The sequence below is a fragment of the Pygocentrus nattereri genome, chromosome 17 (assembly GCF_015220715.1).
Source record: "Pygocentrus nattereri isolate fPygNat1 chromosome 17, fPygNat1.pri, whole genome shotgun sequence".
NCBI classification, from domain to species: Eukaryota; Metazoa; Chordata; class Actinopteri; order Characiformes; family Serrasalmidae; genus Pygocentrus; species Pygocentrus nattereri.
The window spans coordinates 30,463,622-30,489,900 of NC_051227.1; the positions used below are offsets into that span (position 1 = coordinate 30,463,622).

Consider the following 26,279-nt stretch of genomic DNA (forward strand, 5'->3'; position numbering starts at 1 on the left):
ACACTTAAATTATCAAACATTCTGGTGATAGTTGGTTATCAACAGGCTTATAGTAAGGGTTAGCTTTAGGAGTAGGTGTAGGTTTTGTGTTGAAGTGAAGGTAAGGCTTAGGTGCAGGACTAGATTCAATAGTCTTCAAGGTCAGTTTAGTATTTAAATGTATATTTAATAGATCTCTTCTCCACTTCTCATAGGTTGAATGCTAAAGACAGACTGAGCATCTCCCATCTTCTACAGTGGACTGTTGCAACAAAGTTGGAAAAAAATATTGAAAGAGCTACATACTGCACCAATTAATCATTTTTTACTGCGAAATGGGCTGCATGATGACAAAATAGACCATATTGTGATTTTATTTCTGGACACTGTTATTGCAGTTATAACTGTAAAATGTTGGTGAACTCATAATGTGAACTTATGAGTGTCTTAGTGCATCCAGACCACCCACAGAATATCATCTGAAGCATCATTTGCCCATTGCAGCCATCCTAGCTGTCGGTACAATGTTTGACAGGCAAACATTGTGATTTCAAATAACGAATTATGTGTTTTACAATCCCAGTTCTTATTTTTAGGTGAGTGTTGAGATAATGCTTTAAAGTAAATCCATTATTTTTCCATTTTCTATTCTGCATAATTGCATTATGATATAAACAAAGTAACTCAGAGTGGTTACATGTGAAATGCACCATTCTAGAGAAACTTGCCAGAGTCAGAACTGTTAGTAATAAGAACCAGACATCTGAAGCATGTAATGCCTTTAAAGCTGCTTAACAGAAAGCAAATGGTTATAAATACTCTGCCTGATGACTGAGACATTGTTTTTAATCATAGTTTTGAGAAGATTTTGCCCTACAATATACTTTTTAAAATCTTTAGTTTTTAACATTTGTGGTGGAAAGGTGCATGCAGAGCATTGTAAGGCCAAATAAAAGAACCTCAGAGAACCTTATTTTCATTTTTTTTAATGTATTAATGTTTTATCATTATTGACATTACATATAAAAACACGCACACACAGGTTTACTGCTCGTCTTGGATAGTAAATAAATGTTACATTTGTGCTACATTATGACACCTCATTCATATCCACTGTTGTAAAGAAGTATGAGTCACTAAGTTTCTCTACAATGCGCCATTTCACATCAGACCACTCTGTTTAAGTTTGTTTACATCTCTGTGATTAAGTTGTGCAGGAATTCCGAAAATTCTCTACACATGTATGGGTTTTTTGTTTTACGTGATCTCTCTCTAGAAAGAGGACCAACACACAAAAAGCCAGTGTAAGGTGCAGTGTTTAAAGGCTTCACACTGGTCAAATTGGATCCGAGACTCTGACACAGCGCCATGAAATTGTAATAACTTGACGAAAGGGCTCTAATCTGTACCTTACCAGATCGTACCCAAGTCCAGTTTCATTCATTTATAGGTCCTTACATTATCTGACTTGTCTGACATGGCAGTACATTCAGTTTGATGCAAGTAAGAGCTATTTAAGGCCACTTTAACACATGCAGCATCTCTACATTTATTTATATGGCATTTCAGCACCATTGTTCTGTCTCACTGCTAATTTCACTATAAACTCTGCTTTTTGATTAGGCATTAACAGCACATAAAAGGTTATTAAGGCCTCTAATATGAGGGTTCGGGGGGTTGTCTGAGTTGAAGAATAGGAGGGAACCCATAAGAGACAAGGCTAATTACAATCCATTTCTCTATCTGAACCCAACCATCTGCCAGTGTCAGCCGCTTACTGTCTATTGGCTTTCAATCATGAACGGACCGCTGCAGCCAAAGATGTGTGTTTTAATTAGGGAGCTGCTGTATAATTATATTTATATTTTAATGATGACTTTGACGGAGTGTTTGAGTGGATGTCCTTCATTGTTCGCTAAAATGATAATATTTAATTATGATGTTTGAACACCCCAGATTTGGGCGCTCAAGTGGTTTTCTGTCTCTTTGACACATGCTCACACGCTCACACACACACACACACACACACACACACACACACACATACATATACAAAGCTATTGGGAGTACTTTGATGCTCTCTTTTTGTACTGTTCTGCCAGTACTTGTTCCTGTTCATTCTGTTAGCAGAATGTCATGCATTAAAGCCAGTCAACCGACAGCTTATGAGGAGCATGGAGGTGGTCAGTCAGTCAGACAATTGTAAAGATGTTAGAATCTACAAGTGTGGTTGAATATACTCAAACCCTGTTTGAGCTGAGTGAGCTCTGCACTTAAATCCAGTAGGAATCTGCAGTGGTGGTCATCTGAGGCTGGCTTTTCATGGTGAAACTGGTGAGCGCAACTTTAGTGACTTGAAACTGACATTTTCACTTGAGTTGTGTAATGTAAAGCAAGCATGGCCACCTTGGTCCGAGTTCTGCCTTCCAGCCCTAATCTAACAAACCTGATCTAAGGCCTATAAGAGAATCTGAATATTAGAACCAGGTGTGTTGAAAATGAAACTCTCCTGGGTGGCAGGTGACTCAAGTCACCTGGACCGTACCCCTTCTACAGCTTGATACTTTGAACTCAGATGGAACAACCACAACCATGAAATACGTTTAATGAGTGTGCCACATGATCATATTGAACAATATAATTTCAACCAACAAATTTCAAATAAAGCATCATGGACGATGGTCTCTTGTTATAATGTTCATTTCATGGAAACCTGTTAGTTTCCAGCCAGCTAATCTTACCATGATAGTTACAAAGCTCGATTATTACTTTTTGCCCTCTTTTTGCTCTCTTGGCATAAAATGATGCAAAGATTATAATGTAGACTAAATAACATGATGCAGGTGAGGTTATATAGCCAGAATGACATGATACATATTTCTATTCTAGCTAACCAATGGCTGAAGCCAGAGCTTCCTCAGTATTAGCAGTCCTGTTCCAATCCTTCTCACCCTAGTACAGCAACAATACTTGATAATAGAAGTGGCTGTTGTTGAGTGTAACGCCATGGAAATTTATTCCAGGCTATCTGTGGTAAACTATGGAAATTACACAGATGCTTAAACTTTTACGAATCATTTAGCTGAATACGTTACTCATTGTAATGTTCGCTGGTACAACTGATCCAGTATTGGGGTACAGTATATACCTGGCTATTTCCTGTACAACAACAGATGCCTAAAGTAAATTAAAGAGCACTTGGAAGCGAGCAATTAATCCCAGATGCCTAATCTGCTAATAAGAGCATAAAGGGCCAGTAAAACATGAAGCCAGTCTCGCCTGGGCCTGCTCACAAATCACCCCTGCTGTGCAGCACCCCAGGCCCACCATGGCTATAGCTGCTATTCACGCTGCCTGGAGACCAAATTATCCTCCTGATTGATTGAGTTCCAAAGCATAAACCGCCATGACCAGCGATGGAGGAAGAATCACCCGCTTGGGTTTATGTCTCTCTCTCTCTTTCACTCTCTCTCTCGCTCTCGCTCTCTCTCGCTCTCGCTCTCTCACTCTCTCGCTCTCTCTCGCTCTCGCTTTCACTCTCTCTCACTCGCGCTCTCTCGCTCTGTTGCTCTCTCTTGCTCTTGCTCACTCTCTCACTCTCTCTCGCCCCTATCCCACCACACTCTGTCCTCTCTCTCTTCATTTCCCCGCCCTAACATAAGCAGTGCCGAAAAGATAAGTGACTTAAGTGGGCTACAAAGTACTGAGATTGTGTAGCCATTTCCATATCGCTTTTGCGCTGCCAGCGTTGATCATGGTTGGACTTCAACCCAGTAATATTCTGCTCTGGATGGATTTCTTTGGCATCCAGTTACACAAGCAGTCCAGCACTCTTGCCTGTTTGTTCAGATTCTGTTATGACAGCTTTCTGTGCTAAGCTACAGAGAGCATAATTGCTTGTCTATAAATATACTGTCTTCATTTACAGTATTAACAAACAACTGAGCCGTCACATAATTCTTTTAAAACTGCAAAATCAATGACACGCCGAGTGGAAAACGATACTCAGACAAAGGATTACACTGTGCAAAATGTCCTTAACCATTTGTTGAGCATTGCATTGATTTTGCAGAAGGATGTTCAAGTGCTCTATTGAAATAGTTCCTTTGAAGAAGCAGTTCTTAACCCTTTTGACTGCTTTGCAGTGCAGTATTTTCTCTGTTAATGCCTTAAAGAGGCATGCTAGTGTCATTGCATTTCACAGGATTGCAAAGCCCTAATCAATTTATTATAGCAAATGGGCATATAAGCTAGCTATCATATCTGAAAAGCTCATCCGCGTTTGCGGCCTTCCTGGTGTGTGCTCTGAGCAGATAAGCAGGGAATGAAGACATGGCCATCCATGCAAAAATACTCAAGAGTGCATTAGGGCCACTGTAGCCTCCTGAAGATATTAAAGGCAGCTACTGAGGCCAATACCAACACACTACAGAGACTGCCCGCAGCACCCACAGGCAGCAAATCACACTCCAACAACTCAGAGTTAGTGAGACACAGCTGAGCTACAGCTAGATTACACTAGAGCTGTTTTTATTCACTTCTCGTACATCAGCCCACTGCTTATTTCTCTCTTCTTCTCATTTTCTGCTTGATTTCTCGTCTTCTACTCTTTCCTCATCTCGCATCTCTTTTCTTCTCCTTTCTCATTGTCTTTCTCGATATGTGAAGAGGAAAATACAGGATTTCAGTTATCTTCTCTTTCTTGTCTTCTCATTTTTTTCTCTCATCTTTCCTCTTTTGTCATTTTCTCTTTTCATTTTCTCTCTTCTCTTCTCTCCTCTCATTGTCTTGTTTTTCATGATATTTGAAGGGGAAGATACAGGATTTCAGTTTTCTTCTCTTTCTTGTACTCTTCTCATTTTCTCTTTCCTTTTCTTCTTTCTCATTTTCTCTCTTCTCATTTTCTCCTCATCTTTTCATTCTTCTCTTATCCTGTGTTCCTTTCTCTTTCTTGTCCTCTTTTCTTTCTTGTTCTCTTCTGTTTCTTGTCCTCTTTCTTGTCCACTTCTCATTTACCCTTCTTATCCTCTTTTCTCATCATTTTCTTCTCTTTTTTTCTTCTCTTCTCTTCTCTCATTTTCTGTTGTCATTTTCTCTTCTGTTCTCTGCACCCCTCTCCTCTCCTCTCCTCTCCTCTCCTCCTCTATAAACCCTTCTTTCCCTGTGTGTATTCTGCAGGTTTTCCTGCGACGGCATATGGTCCTGTGGCGGCAGCAGCGGCAGTGGCAGCAGCACGTGGCTCAGGTAGGGCGGCCCGTGGAAGAGGCGGCTACGCAGCATACCCGCACAGCACAGGGCCAGGTAAACGCTCTGGCCGATTTATCTGTGTGGCTGCCCCGCTCTCCATGCTGCTCTAAACTCTAGCCGCCTCTGTCCTCTCTCACACACACATACACACAGATACAAATACACACACCACTACAGACTATGTAGTTAGAGGGAAAAAGGCAGGATTTCAGCCCCCCTGCCTTCTTTCCCTCTTCTCCTAACCTACAGTAGGTGTGATTAATGTTGTTAGTAGAGGTTGCCCCTAGCAACTGATCTTACACCAGTTTTGCTTTCTCTGTTATATATTGCAAATGCCAGGATGTGCTTTGGTGAAGCTGGTCATAGATCAGAGTTTAGGGCCAAGCTCTGCTTGCACAGTTCTATGTACTATTTGCTGCAGTGTTTTCCTAACCCCACACATTGCCATCAAACACTGAGTTATCTTCATTTCTCGTAGTTTTTTAGTAGAGATGGTACCGAGTTTTCTTTTCCCATTCCGAGAATGGGAGACCTTGAGATTTTTTTTCTTTTAGTTAGACTTTAAAGCTTTGAAATGAGATTTTTTTTAATTGAACCACGTAGTTTCGGATGGGCATCTCTGCTCAGACTGCTCAAACTACCCTATAGGAAGAAATGCACCTACTCTGCAAAAATGAAAGCTAAAAATGAAAGAATAGTAATTGTAATATAATTGTAATATAAACTTAGCTAGATACTCTTATAACAGACTTACGCCTTTCTCTACTCTTGGTTTATGTTGTCCTACAAGCAGTTCAGTGAAATTTCAGTTTAGATTTGTTACCGAATCAGATCTATTTTTTCTTTCTCTTCATACAATCAAGCCCAGTGTTTTCTGCTAGTATAGGCTGATACCAATGCTGGGTATCAGATCAGTGACATCTATAATTTTAGTGAGTTCATCCGCGCTTAATCACTGCAGCTTCTGGCCGCAGATGGCCACCAGCTTCTGAGACTAAAAGAGCAGAAATACTGAGCCTGCACTTTTAGCAGTATCCCAGCCTCTCCTCTGACCACAGCTATTGATCCAGCAGCCAGATAGCTTAATCAATCAATCTGACTTTGTTCGTAAGACACAAGGATACTTGAATAAATAAACAAATGGGGTGGGGTGGGTTGGTGCGGTGGTAGCAGGCAGCGCTCTCTTCACTGGCCTTTACTGCAGCAACTGGCCTTTAGCGCAGCAGGAAGCGATGGCCTTGTCTAATTGCCTGTCAGAAAGTGGGGTCTGTGTGCAAGTTTGATGTGGTCCCCGATTCTGACAGCTCCCACAGGCGCACACACACACACACGTGCATACACACACTGTCTTACACTTTAACACACGTGCACACAGTCTCTCACATACACGAGCATGTGTACACACCCTCTTGCAAGCAACACACACTCAAGCACACTCCATTGACACCTGCTCTTGAGCAGACAGCCATCCAGCGCGGTGTAATTCGTAGACAGGCGTAAAAGTGGCTGTGCGCACAGTCTGACGGAGTGCAGTCGACAGAGCGTGAGCCAATCAGTCATGCCTCTCCATTCAATCAGATGTGTCTGATTCTGATTAGTGCCCCCGCTAAAGGAACTTAGCCTGCGAGAACAGAAAAAAAAAACACAGCACTTTGCATCTCCTTTCCGTTTATGGGTGTGAATTACGCCAGGCTTGTTCAGAGAATGCAAAGAGTAACCCTGCTAAACACTACGCTTATTATTCAGGAATTAGTACAAAACTAATGTATAACTTAGAGCTGAAGTGTAATACATGGTGCAGGTGCTTAGGGTTTAATTCCTTAAGCTATAGGCTTATTATTCAGTAAATGATATAAAACTAATATCTAACCTGTGATTTGTATCAAGTAGAATTGAAGTGTTGTAGATGAAAAAGGTCTTTAGCGTTTATCATATTAATCTTATTGAGATTCCGAACTCACTTATCTGTGTACTGCCCACAAACTCAGCCTTTCATAACTACAGTTGTGAGGTTGGGCAAGTTTTACAGAGCCAAAAGTCCTGCTGTACCTGCTGAAATATGCATAATAAGTCTCGAATTTAAAGGGCCCATATCAGACTTCTACTTTTTATATTATGTTGTGATTTTATGTATTGAAAATGGGCATTATTCATTTTGTATGTAGAGGTCATAAAGGTGGATGACTTCAAATATCTTGGGTCAACCATCCAGAGCAATGGACAGTGCAAAAAAGAGGTGAGGAAGAGGGTGCAGGCAGGATGGAGTGGGTGGAGACGGATGTCAGGGCTGATGTGTGACAGAAGGATAGCAGCAAGAGTGAAAGGGAAGGTTTACAAGACAGTAGTGTGTCCTGCTATGATGTATGGTTTGGAGACTGTGGCTCTGTCTAAAAGACAGGAGGCTGAGCTGGAGGTGGCGGAGATGAAGATGCTGAGATTTTCGTTGGGAGTGACAAGGATGGACAAAATTAGAAATGAGCAGATCAGAGGGACAGTGAAGGTGGAGCAGTTTGGAGATAAAGCCAGAGAGGCCAGGTTGAGATGGTTTGGACATGTGTTGAGGAGGAATAGTGGATATATTGGGCAAAGAATGTTGGAGATGGAGCTGCCGGGTAGAAGGAGAAGAGGTAGACCTCAGAGAAGGTTTATGGATGTAGTGAAGGTGGACATGGAGACGGTTGGTGTAAAAGTAGAGGAGGCAGTGGATAGGGCAAGATGGAGGCAGATGATCCGCTGTGGCGACCCCTAAAGGGAGCAGCCGAAAGAAGAAGAAGAATTTTCCAACCTTTCTTAAACTGTGCCTTAAAGACTGATTTACATAAATGATATTCTGATTGGCTACCTTGTGTTGCGCACCTTATTGAAAAAACAGTCTGGGCTGAAACGCACCATAATTTTCACCATAATTGGCTGGGCTACACTGCTGTAGGCAGAATAGAGAGATATATGTAAATGACTTGGTCCTAGTGATGTCACAAAAACAGTGTATTCAAAGCAGACTGTTTTTGCTATCTATTTCTACATATTGACATTATGGAGTTTAGAATAAGTGGTACATTTTGAATCTTTGACAATATTTACATATTACATCAAACTCTACATCAAAATTGCATCAAACATCAAAAAGTAAAAATCAGTTTTCCATGATATGGGTACTTAAAAATGCTACATTGCCATGTTGGCCTATATTGTTGTAGGTAATCTCATCTAGGTAGGCATAAAACGATTGTGTCATTCTTACATTACATTAGCTTGATCACATGGCACTTGTCCACTACAGTTTCTCATTATGTTGAAAGAGATTTTTTCCAGCGTTCTGTAAAGCTTGTCCAACTTCACAGCAGTTATCACAACAGGAGGCATTTCTGGGACATTCAAATTTCAGTTAACCCAATAAAATCCCATGCTTTTTACATTCTAAGGCTTAGTATTCAGTCAGTACAGAGACTTCAGTGTAAGCTGGTCAAGCTCATCTTAGGCTATGGAATGTGTAATAAAACTGTCTATTTAAAGGGTTAAAGTGTGGACCCACATATGGGCCAGGATTAAAGGTTAAATGAGAGTCACCTGAGAAATGAATATCTCAGCTTGTGCCTACTCTAGTGGTTCAGTTAAGCTAGATTTCAGTGATTTCACTGACATTTAAATACGGCGTAGACTCAAGAGATGTGCAGCAAAGGTATTTCTGTGAGTATATTTTTATCCCTAGATTGCAGGTTGACATCTGACAGGGTCACAGTGTGTTTTATGGCAGGGCAGAGTGAGGAGTGAGTGCAGTAGAAGTGGACTGGTCAGGCTGTGATAGTGGACTGCCTCTGCTCCTGTCTGAAGCTGATGGGCCAGGCGCGCTCTGTCTGCTGAGTGACGAAGTCTCTCTCCACGGCTGCAGTGTGACAGAAGCGGGGAAGCCATTGAGACAGAGTGCTGACATTTAACAATGACCTTTTCGTGGGACTTCATCATCTATTACCCAGCTGATCTAAGCGCCAAGATGAATTTATACACCCCTGCTGTGCATACATTTACTGCTAGGTGGAGGGTGAGATGCGTTTGTGTGGGCTGTGTGTTAAAAGCCAGTCACTCAGCACCAGCACTAACTTAGCTGCAAAGCACAGTGTGGATGATTCCAGCTGAGACTAAAGTGGTCGTTATGTTGCTTTGGGTTGCTTTCAGTTCCCTGCAAGTTCCCTTTCAGTTCAGCAGGCTTTCAGTTCCCTGCAAATATCGGATCAAATTCCTCACAAATTAACTAGTGTAAGCTTTGCTGGTTCTTTCCTACAGTGGCAAAGTACACAGTGTAATACAGCTGTATTTGAAAAAATTACACTTTAAGATGTAACCAGTAAATCCTAAACCTACCGTTTAAGTACAGATTTGCCTAATGGTCAACAATCTATAATGAAATGTAAAGTAAGATTTACAGTGACAAATTAAAAGAAATAGGGTCTCCTTAATGGTATGAGTGTTGGCCTAATGATCAGGAGGCATCTGTTAGCTGATGTGACAGAATTTACAGTTAGTGCTTGTGTCCCCACATCTTGAGCTGCCCAATGGCACTGCATTAGTAGCAGGTTGAAAAGATGTAGTGGCTGGAGGAAGCATATGCAAGCTTTCACCCTCCATCCCTGGTAGTACTGTGTGACTGGGATGACCAACACTCTCGGAAATAAAAGTAGTAAACTGTCACTGAGGCAGTATCCTTCTTCCCTCCAGGATACGACTCAGTACCTTTAGTCAGGGAACATAATTGTACCATAATTGAAATTATATTTTCTCAGTTGTGTTGATTCCACACACAGTCTCATCTCCAAGGTGTTTTCTGTTTTAAAACAGATTATGAAAAGGTACAAATGCATACTTTTCCACTGCAAAATACTGTTTTAAGGTGCACAGTTGGATCTTAAAACCACTGTTGTATCTTTGAGAGAACATTTACATCGATTGTACCTTGATGAACAAAAATGTACACACACAGGACCTTTATTTCTAACAGTGTAGGTATACATAGTCATGTGCAAAAGTTTGGGTGCCTCTAGTCACATGACATGTATTGTTGATTTTCTAAGTGATAATAAGTATACATCCTCTACAGAGACCACACTTCTGTGTACTTTAATGCACTTACTTTTTATTTGCTGAATTTAACATATTTAGATATAAACATAATATTATATTAACAAAGTTTATATTATTATTAATAGAAGTTTTAGAATGTTTTATATTTTATGTGTATATATATATATATATATATATATATATATATATATATATATATATATATATATATATATATATGTTTTTTTTCTCTGTATGTTACATTGAGCTCTAAAATGTACAGAAACATATGTTTAAGTGTGCTCTCTGAAAAGGATGTGTTATTTTAACTTGGAGGTTCAATTCTGATATTTAAATAAATTTTTTGTTGAGTTCCATTTTCTAAAAATATAGACTGCTAAATGTGCCCATAGATACAGAAATACCCCAAAATAAATAAAAATCTATAATTTAAGAGAAATGTGCATTGTACTGTAGATGCTAATATTTTATGGTTTAAGCCTTTGGGTTTAAATTATTGCCAGTTCATTTTATAACCACATAATCAATGAACTCCAGCAATTTGTCTAATGGAAAATTTTCAGCGTGGATTATGACGCTTATGAATCTGTAATTACCGGGCATTTTCTCTAATGCACTCCTAACTGTCCTAACTGAGTGCTTACATAGAATAAATCCTTCAAAATTTAAATCTGTTCTATCCATCTCTTATTTGGACATGCCTGAAGAAGATGCCATTGCTAAGATTAATGTGCTCATAAAACAAATGATACATACGCTTTAGCCAGGTGAAATGGAGTGTTCAGTATGGTTAGCCCTCAGAATTTATAAAAACCTCCTAGGCATTGAATGCTCCTCTGCATCATAGTGGCCAACTGCCCAGACAGTACACTTCAGAGAAGCGGCGAACCACTTCAGTCATTTATTCAAGTAGTGCATTCCAAAAAGAAAGGTTCCTAAAAGGTTCTTATTTTATTGATTTAATCTTTAATTTAACCAGTCAACTGATTAAGAGTACAAGAGAGGAAAAATCTTTAATTGATATAGAACTTATAATTATGTGGAGAAAAAGGTTGTTCACACATCTTATTTCCAAAAATCTGTCTATTAAAAGATTCTTAACTGAACCAAAAGTAGTTATTCTATGTAGGGATGCACAAAATCTTGTATTTGTGTTGTTGTATTATGTCTAGTGTGTTAGCTTGTGGCTTGTGTGTTTGCTTAGGGCTAACATATTAGCAGATTAGGGACATTATGAAGCACAACTTTTGCTGCTAATATTGTATTTCTTTAATGTGGAATTCTTTAATAAACTGAAAATAGAGACATTAACATATTAATGTACGACACATTTTGAGCCACTCCTTATTTTTGCTCTGTCATATTAAACCTAATAATTATGTAAGCAAATCGTTACCTGTAATTCTATGGCACTGCTCTGAAGAATAATATGGAACCTTTATTTTCAAAATCGTATGTAAAGCTGGGTCACCAAGCGACCAGTGCTGATGTGCTGATGCACAGACAATCCACCGGAGTGGCAGACCCAATGAATCTTCCACACTTGAACAGAAAGCTGCATGCGAAACTCTTTCACATATAGAATCTAAACCTTAAGGACGTTCTAGTGTTTTGTTGGACTTTGACCTGCTGGTCATGTCTCTGTTTCTCTCTTGCTTGGTTTGGGCCTGCTGAAAGCCAGTGTGTGTGAATCTGAGACACTAGGACTTACGCTCCTCCCTACACACTCTCCTCTGCTCCCACTTCACTGGCAGGTTTGTCCCATCCCCCTCCCCGCCTCCTCACTGTGACCCACTGCCACCTTCTTTTCTTTCTCTCCACTTTTTTCTTGTCTTCTCCAATTTGTTTCCTTTATTCCTTTTTATGCTTCTCTACAAATTCTTCCTCTTTCTAGCACCTCTTTTTCCTCGTTTCAAATTATCCGCCCACATTTCATCTGTTCGTACTTATTGTTCTTTTCTAAGCTCTACACACTCCAACAAGCTACTCCTGCTTTCTAAATAAATTAATCTCTATCTTTTATTTATCTTGAGTTCAGTTCCATTTTTTTCCCTCCAATATGTTACATTATTCTACCATTCCTTCAGACTGCTCTCTCTTTAACTCTGCCTGTTTCTAGACCTGTTTGTGCCTCTGACTTGACTGCATGCTTCACTAGTAGTGGTCTTGGTAGAGATGAATGTAGTTGTTCTGTAGATCAAGTAGATGGTATTGTCTGTTATGTAGAACCTGGTAAAACTGTTGCATATTATTGTTATGTATTGTTAAAATCCATTATGAAATTGCACGGTAGAAATGTACTTCATTGCATATCAAGTCTTGCCCTTTTCCTTCAGACTGATGGTATGGAATTGTTCCAGAAGAAACTAGAAGACAGTGTTGTCAGTGTTGGTTTCTCCACATTTGTCCACAACCTGCTTTCCATCTTTGAAGTCAGAACAAGTGTTGAGTACAGTTTCTGAACTATCCCTAAGTGTGTTCTGCACTAAGCTAGAAGAAAGAGCCTGGAGCCTTGCAGCCTCCTTTATACCAACCTTGCTGGTGACCAAGGGAAGATGACTCACAGTACAGTTCTCTAAAGTTCTCTTGACAATAGAGGTCTATTCAAAGTTCGTTGCAGGCCTTTCTTTGACCCCTTCAACTTTCAGCCCTTTTCTCCCACACCCACACCCACACACACACACACACACACACACACACACACACACACTCACAATTACAGTACCAGTTAAAAGTTTGGACATGCCGACATAGTGGTTCCTAAATGGTTCCTGGTTTGTCAAAACCCTCAAATAGTGTAAAAGCTTTGCATTGCTTGGAGGTTCTTTAAGCTTTTAAAAGGTCCTTCACTCTTACAAAAATGGTTCTTTGAGCCCCTGTCTCCCAAAAACCACTCTAGTCGAGTGTTATTGTAGCCCATAAATTGCTGTAGATCAAAATTTCCACAGTATCCTCTCCTCCCAATCCTTCCCTCAGCTTAATGCCACTAACCAAAAGGAAAACTTGAAACTCTGTTGCAAGTAAAAACAACATTTTACATAAATCCATTTGACCTGGTGTGGGGAGACAGTGTGTCCTCACAGAATGTCAGGATTGTCAAGTCATATTTGTGGTAACACTGGGTCCCTATAAAAGAGCAAAACAAAGTACACACTGACTCATACACAGTAGTTAATTTCTCCACTCCTCTTGTGTTGTCAGGCTGAGCTGCTCTGAGTGAGTATGTGAGTGAGGCAGGGAGGCAGCATGGAGAGCCTGTGTCACTCTCCATTAGGTGCTGTATGCAGACAGACAGGCGGTGGTCCGCAGCTGTGTGTGCCCTGCTCGCTCTGTCCTGTGCAGGCCAGCCGCAGGTGCGCAACGGGCCATGCTGTGTCTCCTGCACAAGCAGCACGAGCTGCAAATATGAAATACACCTCATACACGTCTGTCACCCTTCCTGATGAAGACGGATGTGTGTTTTCTCCATCTCCCTGCTAGCTGTCCACTTCCCTCCTCCATTTGTGCAGCATGGTGTGAATGTGTGTGATAGACAAAGAGATCCATCGCTGAGTAGAGGCTAATGCTGGAAACATTTATGTGAAGAGATGTCATTTTAAAAGGCCCATGTTTTGCGTTTTTCCTTGTATTTCTTGTTTCCCTGAAGTCCACTTGCAGAGTTTGTATGGCTTTATGTACCAAACATCAAAGCTGGCCCTTATAGCATTTTACAGGCTTTGAATATTCTGTGGTTCTGGATACCACCTTACTTTAAGTATGTTAATTGGTTGTTTTTATGTCGTTTTATTATTATTATTATTGTTGTTGTTGTTGTTGTTGTTATTATGATTATGCAGTTTTCAATTTATAACAAGCAGTCTTACACATTTATACACCCCTTTTTACAATGTATGTACCCAAGAGATACAAAGAGAGAGATGTGCTGTAACATTAAGGAGAAAGATGTGTCTGACTGTATTTTTGCTTACCTGGATTGAAGTGATGATACACAACTAAGTTAAAGATCATTTAAAATCTTTGTTTATCCATTTGATTTCATAGTTAGTTTAGCTTGTTTATTAAATGGATACTATTGTATTTCATTCCTAACTACAAATTCAAATTCTATCACAAGTAAAATGAGTTCAGTAGGCAAACATAAATTTCATTTAGGATTGAGGACTCAGTGAGTTATTTTAATGCTTAATACTGAATTAGGTTCAATTTAATTAGTTGATTTTCTTTTTACGTAGCAAAAGTAATGTGTGATGTAGAGTTCTGGTGGGTCGTAAAGCATTAAAAGGAGACAAAGCCTCCAAATACTAAATAAAGAGATGAATACCAACATAAACTAATACTCAAGTATTGACATACTTGAATTTGGGTCAACCAAATAAATTGGTTTATATGACCATTTGCAAACCTCTCTTTGTCCCTTAGAAATAAACAAGTTGTTTTTGATATGGTGCATTTAAGACTGATACATGTAAGTGACCTCCATTCTGATTCTAAATATTTTGCCTCATCCAATAAGCAGTTTTGGCTGAAACACTTATAATTTCAATTAGATTGGGAGTTATAACTAGTGTTTTAGCTGTTGTAGGCTGAGTAGGCTGAAAATTGAGAAAAATTCAGTTTTGCGTAAAATGGGCCATTTAAATTCTGCCATTTTACAGGCCTGTCCATGCAAAAGTATAAGGCATTGTCTATGAACTATTTATAAGATATCCAGGCTAAGAGGGAGATCTAGTATTGATAATTACTCCCCTACTTGCTCCAAAAAAGTCATCTTAGAACAGGACATGTTCATCTATGGAGAAGCTGATGGCTAATAATTGTGTAACGATGCCACTAATGGAAATGGAAAAGCTAATTGCATGTGTTCAGAAAATTCTGTGCTAATTTCCTAGCACGTTTGACAGGTTCATGGACACCCCTCAAGCAGATATGAGTCAAGTTGGCTTCATTTAAGTGAGGAAAGATGGGAAAGATTCAGTCACTTTGAGAGAGCGCCATGTCTGTGTGGGGAACTGCTGCTTCAGTGCTTTTTAAAGAATGCCAGTCTGTGTTTTTCCCTCTTTTTTTTTCTTCTTGCCAGCGGATTCCCTCTCCAGTGCCCTCCAATGTATTTACCGTGTCTGACATTTCTGCCTGCACTAGATGATTGTGTGGAATGCTATTTCCAAGGTTGGCTGTGGTCCTTGAGCTTTTGCGGAAAACTGTTTGAAAGTCACCGTGCAAAATGTCAGCTTTTTCCTCCATCCTTTCATGAAAAGGTACTTTAAATGGCAGTATTTTGCTAGCATCAGCAGGCTAATTGTGGTAATATAGTGCTGACGGGTCAGGTGTGAGCCATTCGGAGTCCACTGAGCCTGATCCAGCTGCAGAAAGCACCGGAGCTTCCCCTCCCGCTCCTTCATTAACATACTCCACATCATATTAAATTGCCATGCAAACACATTTCGCGCTTCTTATGACTTTTCTGCTTGATTCACAGAAAGTCAGTCTGCATGTGGCTGTAACATGTAGGACAAACAAAATTTCAAACTTTTTTGTAGTTGTAAACCTAATTTACATGTCAATGACCTACTTGGACTCGTTTGAGAATGTCCAAATCTCCAAAAGTAGGAAATCATAGTGCAGAGTCATGGGACCAGGGATTCATGTCTCTCTGGTTGGATTTTGGTGAAATATTTTTAGGTGCAGTTTTAATATTGATTTGTTTCTGATAGACACAGCATCTCCTCTTTGCATATGTTTTGCCCATAAGCGTTCTCAATTAACCAAAAATCCTCCTGTCAACGTTTCTTCCACTAACGCTGCAATTCTGTAATGATATGAAGTGCTGGACAGTACTGATACAATTCAATATTGCAGTATTTTCCAATACATCAAAGTATCAGTGTATTTTATGACATTTATGTTAGCATTATTGACATTAATTAATCTGTGCTTAGTGAATACTCTGCTAAAAGAATGTCTTACAAACCTGAAATAGCCTGTTCTGATGAGACTGTTCTGTTTTATACTCTTAAAATGACACCAAGGAGAACCTTACATGACATAGTTTAATTGACCCAGAACAGATTTCTGTCAGGTTTTCTACTATTTAATTTAGTTTTTATATAGTTTTTAAAAAAGTATACCATTTGCTTTGAAACAACCAGCAAATGGTATATTTTGTCCTTCAGAAGTTTGGGATCACTGTTGTTAGCTGACGTGTTTCATAATATCTAAAACTGCATAGATTAAAATATCAAGACACCAGAACGTACTTGAATATGCTTTATATATTTGTTCAATGAAATAAAAAGTACAACATATTAAACGTATTAAAATAATTAAATTAATTAACATATTTTAATGATCTATTTACAGTAATTCTTTTGTATGTTTTCTGCCTCAGGATTTGTCCACCACTTTTCAAATATGAGGCATTCTGGATGTTCATTTTGAATCTAAAATGTCATTTTATGCAGCTTCTAACTAATTTGTTGAAATAAATGAAGTTGTTGTAGCGTTGTAATAGAATTATTTTATATGAACCTGCAATAGAATAGTTTTTATACTAATATAAACCATGATTGTAGACTGTTGAACGGTAGTGTACGTTGTAATTAATTGTCAAGTTTTGGATACCATGAATAAAATGCTGTTATTTTAGGAATAACAGGCTGTATATCAAGAATGATTAAACTGAGAATCAGCCTACAGTACAGTGTAACATCAGTTCAGACGATATCCACGATATATCTACATTCTTCTCCACAGCCCAATGCTGGGGGATTTATGGCCCTCTAGCTGGCACTTGGCTTTGGACATGGTGACCTTTGGTTTGTGTGTGGCTGCTCCAGAATATCCCATTCTATTGGTAATGCTTTTTTATGGAGATTATACAAGATAGATTATATACCTGTGTCAGCAATGGGTGCACCTTAAAGTAGCTTAATTCACCAATTAGATGTATATGGGTACTTTTGGACATATCACATAGATCTATGAGAAGGTTATGTATTGTGAGGGAATTATAGATAGCAGATTGAGATAACAAACAGCAGTGCACGTTAATGTTAAGGAGAGGCAGTGTAACAGCCTGGGGCTGCGTGGCACCATGCAGTGTGCTGGTTTGATATGTAACCATAGTGTAGGACTCCAGAGGGAGAGGAATGGTGTGTACTAAGCTGAGGAAATTAAAGGCCCCCACAGACTGGGAGGCCCCTGATGGGACCCTGGGGTAATCTCAGAGACGGCTGGCTGGGTATAAATGGTAAAGAAACCACCACTAACTTGCATTAAAGCAAAGGGGCCAACCAACTCTCATTACCCACTGAGTAGTAACAAATTGCGCATCTGTTTTATAAGAGCTGATAAAAGGAGCATCTTATTCATGCATGCATCTATTTGTCTATCTGTTGTCTTGATGCTGTTTTATCAGGCATTACGTATAATAGCGCAGAGCAGTGGGGAGAAAAAGGAAGCAAGGCTTTCATCTCAGCGATTGCTCTGAAGCACCCAGATGGGGTCTCTAATGGTGCGGTTGACAAGCTTCCAGAGTGCAGTCATTCTGGGCATCACAACCTCCCCTCACCCCCCCCTCAAAGCCAGCTGGGGGGGTCCAGGCTCCGTGCAGATGTTGCCTAGCCAAAGGCACATCTGGATGACCTACTCCCAGCTGCTCAGACACGACCCTGGAGTGTGTTCCTGGTCGTCGGAGGCGGAATGATGAATAGATGGGGCTATGTCGTCTGCCCACCACACGCGAGCGCCTCACGCTTCCACACCGCTATTCATCAAGTCAGCTGGAGTGAGTTTACACATCTATCACCTGTCAACGATGCACGCGGCCCCCCTCACCAAAAACATGCCATTATGAAGTAATTAGATTTGGCTTTGAGCAAGAGGACAAGGCCTGAGTTACTCGAAAAATCACAGTAAAGAATAGGTTTCAGGTAAGTGTGGGGACAAAAAAAGATAAATATTGCATATTCAAACTGAATAAATTAAAAACTGAAGTGGCAGCGTGAGTCTGTACTCACACACAGCAGCCCTGTTTGCCTTCTTGAGAACCTTCTTCAAGTGTAAGTAGGTGCGGACATTCACAGTTGTGTGTTTTGTCCCTGATAGATTTAGTAAGTTGTATTCCCTTTGCCTTCTTCAGATATTCTTCAGACCATTCCTAAACAAAATTGCATCTACTGCTTTGCCAGAACATGCCATTATATATTAGACATGACTTTGAACAAGAAGACAAGGCCCAAGTTACTTGAGAAAAAGCAGCAAGGAGTCGGTTTCTGTAGGTGTAGGTACAAAAGATGCTGTGATGTTTTCTAGATCTTCTGAGGATAACTAAATGCCCAACAACCTACACATACTAGCCTTGTTTGCTTTCTTCAAGTGTTAGTATGTGCGGGAATTCATGATGTTTTATTTCTGTAAGGTTTGGGCAGTGATGCTCATTTTGCCTTCTCAAAATGTTCCTCAGGCTGTTCCTCAAGAAAAGTGCATTTATTGCTTTACCATCATAAATAAGATTTGGTGGGAGGACAAGGCCTGAGTTACTCAGAAAAACACACCAAAGAGTGGGTTTCTGTAGGTGTGACAAAACAATAGATGATCTAATATATTCTCTATACCATCGTCTTCTGATGGCACATCAGAAGTTTCAGAGTGAATCCTTACCCACACACAGCAGCTGTGTTTACCTTTTTCAGAATCTTCTTCAAGTGTTGGAGCAGACATTAATGATGATGTGTTTGGTCTCTGAAAGGTTTGGGTTCCTCAGGTGGTTAGTCAAGAAAAGTGCATTTATTGCTTTTCTGAAACATGCCATTATGCATTAGGTCATATCAAATTGATATGATTGATAGGACATATCAAAACAGAATAAGTTGAAAACATTAGTGACTGTCCACTACCAAAGCCAGCAGTCTTGTATGAGTTCTTTAGGACCTTCTTCAAGTATTGGTAGGCACTGCCATTCATGATGATGTTTTCTTACTTAAAGCTTTGGGCAGTTGTGATCTTTTTGCCTTTTTAAGATGTTCTTCTGGCGTTGAAACTGTATTTTTGCTTTACCAAAGAATGTCTTTATGAATTAGATGGGGGGGGGGTCTTATTCCAGATAAGACCATCTTACAGCATATTTAATCAGGGATCAGGGTATGTTAAAATGTGAAGTGGCAGCGTGAGTCTGCCCAAACGCAGCAGCCTTGCTTGCCTTCTTCAGGACCTTCAAGTGCTATTAGGTGTAGGCATTCATTTTGACATGTTTTGTCCCTAAAAGGTGTGGGCAGTGATCTCAAGATTTTCCTCAGGCTCTTCCTCAGGAAAAGTGCATTTGTTGCCTTACCGTTGTGAATTAGATTTTGGCTTGGGGCGCGAGGACAAGGCTCAAGCTGCTAAGAAAAACTCACCAAATAGCTATTCTATATAAGAATTCTATATAAGATCTTCTTCTTAGGACACATTCAAACAGGTTATATTAAAAACTGAAGTTGTAGAGTGAGTCTGTACCCACACACAGCAGCCTTGTTTGCTTTCTTCAAGACCTTCTTTAAGTGTTTGGTCATGGTGTTCCCTTCGCCATCTCAAGATGTTCCTCAGTCTGTTCCTCAGGCCATTCCTCAAGAAAAGTACAGTTATTGCTTTACCAAAACATGCCATTATGAATTATATTTGGCTTTGAGCAAAAGGACAGGGCTTGGCTAAAAAACTGATGGTAAGAGGTGGATTTCTGTAGGTATGGTTTAAAAAAACTATAAAAGGCTTTGTTCCAAAATGTTGGACTTTGTCTTGTCGCGAGATTGTACTTCCTAGGAAGTAATTCATATGTAAATGTGCAGTTGAGCAGACACACGCACACTCGCTTGCTTCCTCCCTCCGCCCGCGTGTTATTCATGTTAGCATAAAACATGCAGAGTGTCATTCTATAACTGACTGGCAGAGGAGGCTGCAGCAGAACATCTGAGCTGGAGCCATTATTGTGGCAACTTTTGATGTTTAAAAACGACAATGTTTAATTCAGCTCCATTTTTCCCGCTGCTTCCCCACTTCCACTTGGTCAAAGTGAATCATTTGCATGCGCTCAGAAAGAAGAGAATTAGCTGGCGAAGGTAATCAAGCAACCCTATTCTGCCAGATGGCTTTCTCTGTAGTCAGTAAATGGGTGCTTTTAACTGCATTTTATTCCACATTTCTGCTTCAGATAGTGCTATCATTAGGAGTGATCTACCTGCATAATAAAAGTAATTTCTACAGGCCTTTATTAGATAAGACCTTTCCTGTCACAGCACTAAAATGAACAGCTTTCCAGGGCTAATTTGCAATGTCAATGCAAACAAAGAAACCAGGTGTATTTGTTGTATGTGTGTTAATTTTGTATTTTGTGTCCTGTCCCTCCTGCTATGCCGAAATTAGGCGGAATATTTATGCAAATAGCGACAGCAGTGTGGCATTGTGGTGGATAGCAGACTGGGGAGCGTTAAACAAAAGAGAAGGCCTCCTCAGCCGCCCTCCTCTGTCTGCCGAACGCAACAGGCCACATCGTAGGCTCCTGTAAAAGGTCTTCATTTGTTTGTTGTTAAAGATCTAATTAGGAAGATGAGAGGGAACAGGATGGGATGGCAGCTTGGCTAATTAAGAGGCGAGTCCAGAGCTCCCTTTGAACCTCAAGGACGCCCATCTATTAGAGCAGCCCATCAAAAATGAATTCAGCCTAAGTGCCTTTTCGGGTCGCTTTCCTTAAATGATTAAAGATGTTTTAGTGGGCAATCCCCCTTCTGCAGGATTCAGGGCACTGCTCTGCCTTCACCTTCATTGCGTAACTCGCTGCACTTAATGAATAAAATAGTTTTATAAGTGGACATAGAAATACACAAACATATTTACATTGACAGCCATGCTGGGATTATTGATTGCACCAGTATGAATTCCTAGGAAGCTCAGTTTTCAGTAGAGATTTACCAAGCCAGCTGCTTGTAAGCAAAGTCTTAAAAATTCTTCTCATTAGCAGATCTGATAGAATCTCCATATAAATACAAGTGATACACAGTAGAATACGCTGAGCAGCCAGACTGTTCTTTTGCCTTGTACCTACGCTTACCATTTCATTAGAAACCCACCATACAGGTGTTCTTTACTGACTGCAGCCTTTCTGTTGCTACACAGTTTATCAGCTCTGTCCATCAATGAAAATGGACCACCATAGGACCACTGATAACCACATATTATTTGGGTGGTGGATCATTCTCAGCTCAGCAGTGACACCAACATGATATTGGCATGTTAGTGTGGTACAAGTGTACCAGGTACAGCTACACTGCTGGAGTTTTTAAACACCTCAGTGTCACTGCTGGGTTGAGAATAGTCCACAAACCAAAAATTTGTAGCCAAAAGTAGTCCTGTGGTCAGAAACTGACCGCTGATTAAGGGCTTGGACAAACATATAAACATATAAAACATATAAACATATTGTTTATATAACATATAAACAATATATATATATATATATATATATATATATATATATATATATATATATATATATATATATATATGTGTGTGTGTGTGTGTGTGTGTGTGTGTGTGTGTGTGTGTGTGTATATATGGATATACGTGTGTGTGTGCATGTATGTATGTATGTACATATATAAAGTGTGTGTGTGTGTGTGTGTATACTGGGTGATTGTCTGTATTACACTCAAATAACTAACATCAGAAACAGCTCCACGTATCAGGTAGTTATGACATAAAATGATGTTACAAAGTTTAAACTATATGTCATAATATTTTTTCTCTAACATTCTAAGACTGAACAGATAAAGTGCAATATTTTATAAATATTATCAAACTTGTAAACTTGTTGTTTTGTTCAGTGTTTCACACTTTGTGCTGCACAAATTCCAAGAAAACAGGATTAATATGCTGACTTTATGATCAAACATGCCATTCTTTAAGTACTGATGATATCCACAATATGCTCAGAAAAGCACAGTGAGACATAATTTATTGCCATAATAAAGGTACAAAATATGTAAGACTTGTAAGATTCTTTGTAATTTATTTGTGTACAACCTTTTTTAAATCATGTACTACTTACAAGCATTTCTACAGCTAAATCTTACCTTCGTAAACCAAACCTGAAGTAGAAAACCTGGATATAATCTTAGATTCTGAGCTGTGTTTATCCCACTTTATACTGTCATAGAACCTGTTGGGCCTTTCAATGTAATTTAGCCTTTCTTGGAACTTACCATTATATTACCCAAAATAATTACCTAGTAGTTTGGAGTTTGTACTGTCTGTTTATGTTGCAACACATAATCTTAGATCTGTACATACTGGTCTTCTGCAAATACCTCCCCAAAAATACGGAAATATGTCTAGAGTTCTTTGTCTGTTATTATGCTTTTAAACTATGAAAATCAGTTCCATCTTTTTACTAAACACTCAAGCTCAGTGCACACTGTTAAAAAACATCTGAAAACATATCTTTTAAACTTGGCTTTTAACTGAAATTCAATACTTCTTTGGTTTTTAACTTTTTGATTTGATTTGTCATGGCCTTATATGATTTTACATTCATACCAATAGTTTCTTCTGTTACTGTTAAGCTCAGTTGTCTGTAAAGCACTTTGAGCTGTCAGCTGTATGAAAAGTGCTCTATAAAGATGTTATTATTATTATTATTATTATTATTATTATTATTGTTGTTTTGTTAATTGAAAACAAGGTGCACTCATATGGTATGAATTTCTGGTAAAATGGCTAATAAATATACCTAAAAAACTGGTAAATTCTGGTTATGAGCCAAGCTGGTCAGGTGATGGTCACTTATATAACTCTGACAGTTTGGGTTCATAATTACCCTGCTTGAGTTGTACGCAGTGTCTTCCATCTGTAGGCAATGTCTTCCATTTTCATTTTAAGGACATGGTAATTTACTCTTGAGTTCAACAGCACGTGAGAAACAGTAAATCTCTTTCAACAAAAGTAAATAATAACAATAATAATAATAATAATAATAATAAGTCCTGTGAGAACCTTGGTAGGAGTTTGCATTAGCATACTGAGTCAAAGTGAACTTCTTGCTTGATTGCGATTCTCTCTGCAGGTCACACTGCTGACATCTGCATTGTTAAGTGAGAGAGATGTGATGAGATCATGGTGGACCAGCAAAAAACGCTTAGTGTAAGTGTTGGCAGACAGCAGAGTGTGGAACAGAGCTGCTAATTAATGAGTAGCGTGGGAAAGTTTGAGCAGAAAGCGACGTCCTCACAGCTACAGTCTGAGTAAAGTCGATGGATCACTCCTCTTTCACACGTGCCCCCCCCAACCTTCTATCCTTAAATATTGGTCTGTTATAGACCTTGTTTATTCTTCTGTTTGCATATCGGTCCCTTTAAGCTAATTAGCAGTGAAAGAGAGTTAAGGAGTGGAACAGAGGAGGAGAAAGTGCTCTACCAAGGCCACTACAGTGAGGCGCAGAGTTGTTGCCAGAGTTTCTCTTCTTTGAGAAGTGAGACTTGCATTGGATGCAATGTAAATGTTTTTCTTAGCCATTCACCATTTTTTATGAAAGGTGAGGTGGGATGGTGGAAAGTATTCAGATTGTCGATTGTATGCCGTATGGGTGAGTAACATGATTAAACGTTATCAGCACAGTGATATATTGTCATAGTATGCCTTTCTGAAGTTATCATGAAAATTGTTAGTGCCTCTGGAACACTGAACAACAGGATGTAGCCTAAAAAACAAGTTTAGGACACCTGGTCATTTGTTAAATTATTAGAAAGTTCCACCTCCTTTAATTATTGTTATGTCTGTTAAACTTCTAGCTCAGGCTGCTTGATAGCATCCATAACACTTGTGTTAACAGACTGAGGAGTCCAGTGGCATAAAAGAAAATTCAGTAAAGGTATACATGTTTAAGAACTGACAAAATTGAAAGTTAAGAAAAAAGGATTTTGGAAGCCACAGTAATTGTTTAGTCGCTCAACCTTATAGTGGTAGCTTTTCATGTCTAAAAAGGATGAAGTTATTGATGGAAGCTGCCCATTCAGATGAGCTTACATTCACAAAAGTGTGCGCTGCACTGTCCTGTTTATTCCAACTCATTTATCAAGCTATTAGCAGATAAATGAAATATTTATAACTACCTAAATGATCTTAACTCTTTATTTTACAATCATCATATTAAATGACTGTTAGAGTCAGTACAGGTCTGTCTGTCAATAGCCTTGACACTGAGCTGTGTGTTTAGTCTTCCGCATAGTTTAAGAGTTGAACTTTTTCATTGTCAAGAGTTAAGTAAAAACAGCACCATTTCCATACCACCATTTTTGGTTAGACAATTCTGGCTAATTTACTGCCACTGCCATTCTCACTGCAGATTTGTTCTGTTTCTGAAAAGCTTTTCCTTTACATGGCTGAGGAAGCAGCACTTAGAGATGTTTGTGATTAGCTGAGAGGCTGTACAATCATAATTTGTAGCCTGGGGGTCAGGTCATTATGCCTTTATATTTAACAGTTGTTTAATCTTTTCTCTTGTCCCTTCTTAAATAGTTAAAAATAACATTTAAAATGTGGCACTACCGTTTTGCTGTTGTATTTTTTTTTTTCGTTCACACACATGACTGTCATGATGTATCCCAACTAACGTTTCAGGTATTAAGTATCTTGACATTTTATTTTTGTTGTATTGCTTCGGCTCGTCATATATTTGTTGTTTCTTAGCATTAAAGCTGGTAGTCTATTATCATTTTCTATATATTTTGATTGAGGACACGTAGTGGGAGATTTGATCTCTAAATTAGGGAGGTTTGTTTTATTTTGTGTAGATGTTTTTAATGATTATGCATCTGAAGAGGAAGCACTTTTAAACAGTGGAGTGTGGGACGGCTAATATCAGTGCCATAAATGTTTCTAACTGATTCCCAAACTCAGGAACATGTTGTCACTCTGCTGAGTTCAAGAGAAAATGCAAGGTGTTTTTTTCACTCTAGAGTTAGTTGAAAAAGAAAACACCCCTAAACCATAATGTTGTGATATTGTAAAAAAGATCCCTCTGGAGCATATTCAAGCAGGATATGTTAAGTGGTGAAGCGGTAGAGTGGGTCTTCTTACCCACACAGTGGCCATGTTTGCTTTTTTCAGGACATTATTTATGTGTTAGTAGGTGCAGACGTTAATGGTGAAGTGATTTGTCCCTGAAAGGTTTGGGCAGCAGCGTTCTTTTTGTCTTCTTGAGGTGTTCCTTGAGAAAAGTGCATTTATTGCTGCGCTTCATCTAATGTAACTTACTGCAGTTAGTCACTAGAGTTGGAATGAGTTCAGTGCTTTTAAGGCCCAGCAGAAAGCTCAGAAAAATAACACCCAGGAAAATCAGTGTAGGAAGGAGAAAGCTCAGTTCAGGGTTTTTTTTTTTTTTGGTTTGTTTTTCTTTAGTTTTTTCTGTTTTTTTTAGGGGTGGGTTTGGTGGAGGGAGGGGGGTGGGTGGGAGTTCTCTCTCCCTCTGGCTGGCCAGCAGCACCCATACATATGCACCACATGCACACCCCTACAAGGACTGTTGGGAAAACAGCAGGAAGCATCTATTTGAACTGACAATGTTATTTATCTTGCATCAACTCCACCTTTTTATGCCATGCAACAAGACAAGACAATGAAGCATTAACTCAATGACATTAACAATGCAACGTGGTGTTTCCCAATGATGGAGTCACACCCCCTCCCTCCCCTATTACTCCTGTATCTCCCAGGCTTCCCCGATTATGGTTTCTATTCCTCGCCAAGTGACCAACGGGGGCCCCCCTTCTCCTTTGCGGACTATGGCTCCCTGGGCCCGCAGGCGGCTCAGCTGCTGCAAAGCGAGCATGCCACCTCCGCCTGCAACTCCCCCCTGCAGCACCTGCCCAGCCCGGATCAGTATAAGAGCCCAGGTGTGTACCGCCTCTCCTTCATTCAGTGATTGATTTGATTCATGCGAGTTGATTCATCAT

The 26,279-nt window shown here is 39.5% G+C and overlaps 1 protein-coding gene across 13 annotated transcripts in view; it reads left to right on the forward strand.

Annotated features, from left to right (window-relative positions):
• Window positions 1–26,279, forward strand: part of msi2b (musashi RNA-binding protein 2b) — a 300,205-nt gene that overhangs the window by 259,719 nt on the left and 14,207 nt on the right. For 4 of the 13 annotated variants that reach the window (XM_017694954.2, XM_017694953.2, XM_017694952.2 and 1 more), the window contains exons 11-12: window positions 5,158–5,280; window positions 26,040–26,219. The exons of 1 other annotated variant lie outside the window; for it this stretch is intronic. In XM_017694954.2, the coding sequence (XP_017550443.1) occupies window positions 5,158–5,280; window positions 26,040–26,219 (303 nt within the window). Of the gene's footprint in view, window positions 1–194; window positions 464–5,157; window positions 5,281–26,039; window positions 26,220–26,279 lie in introns of those variants that run through there. 8 more of the 13 variants (XM_017694958.2, XM_017694957.2, XM_017694961.2 and 5 more) reach the window with 5 other exon arrangements.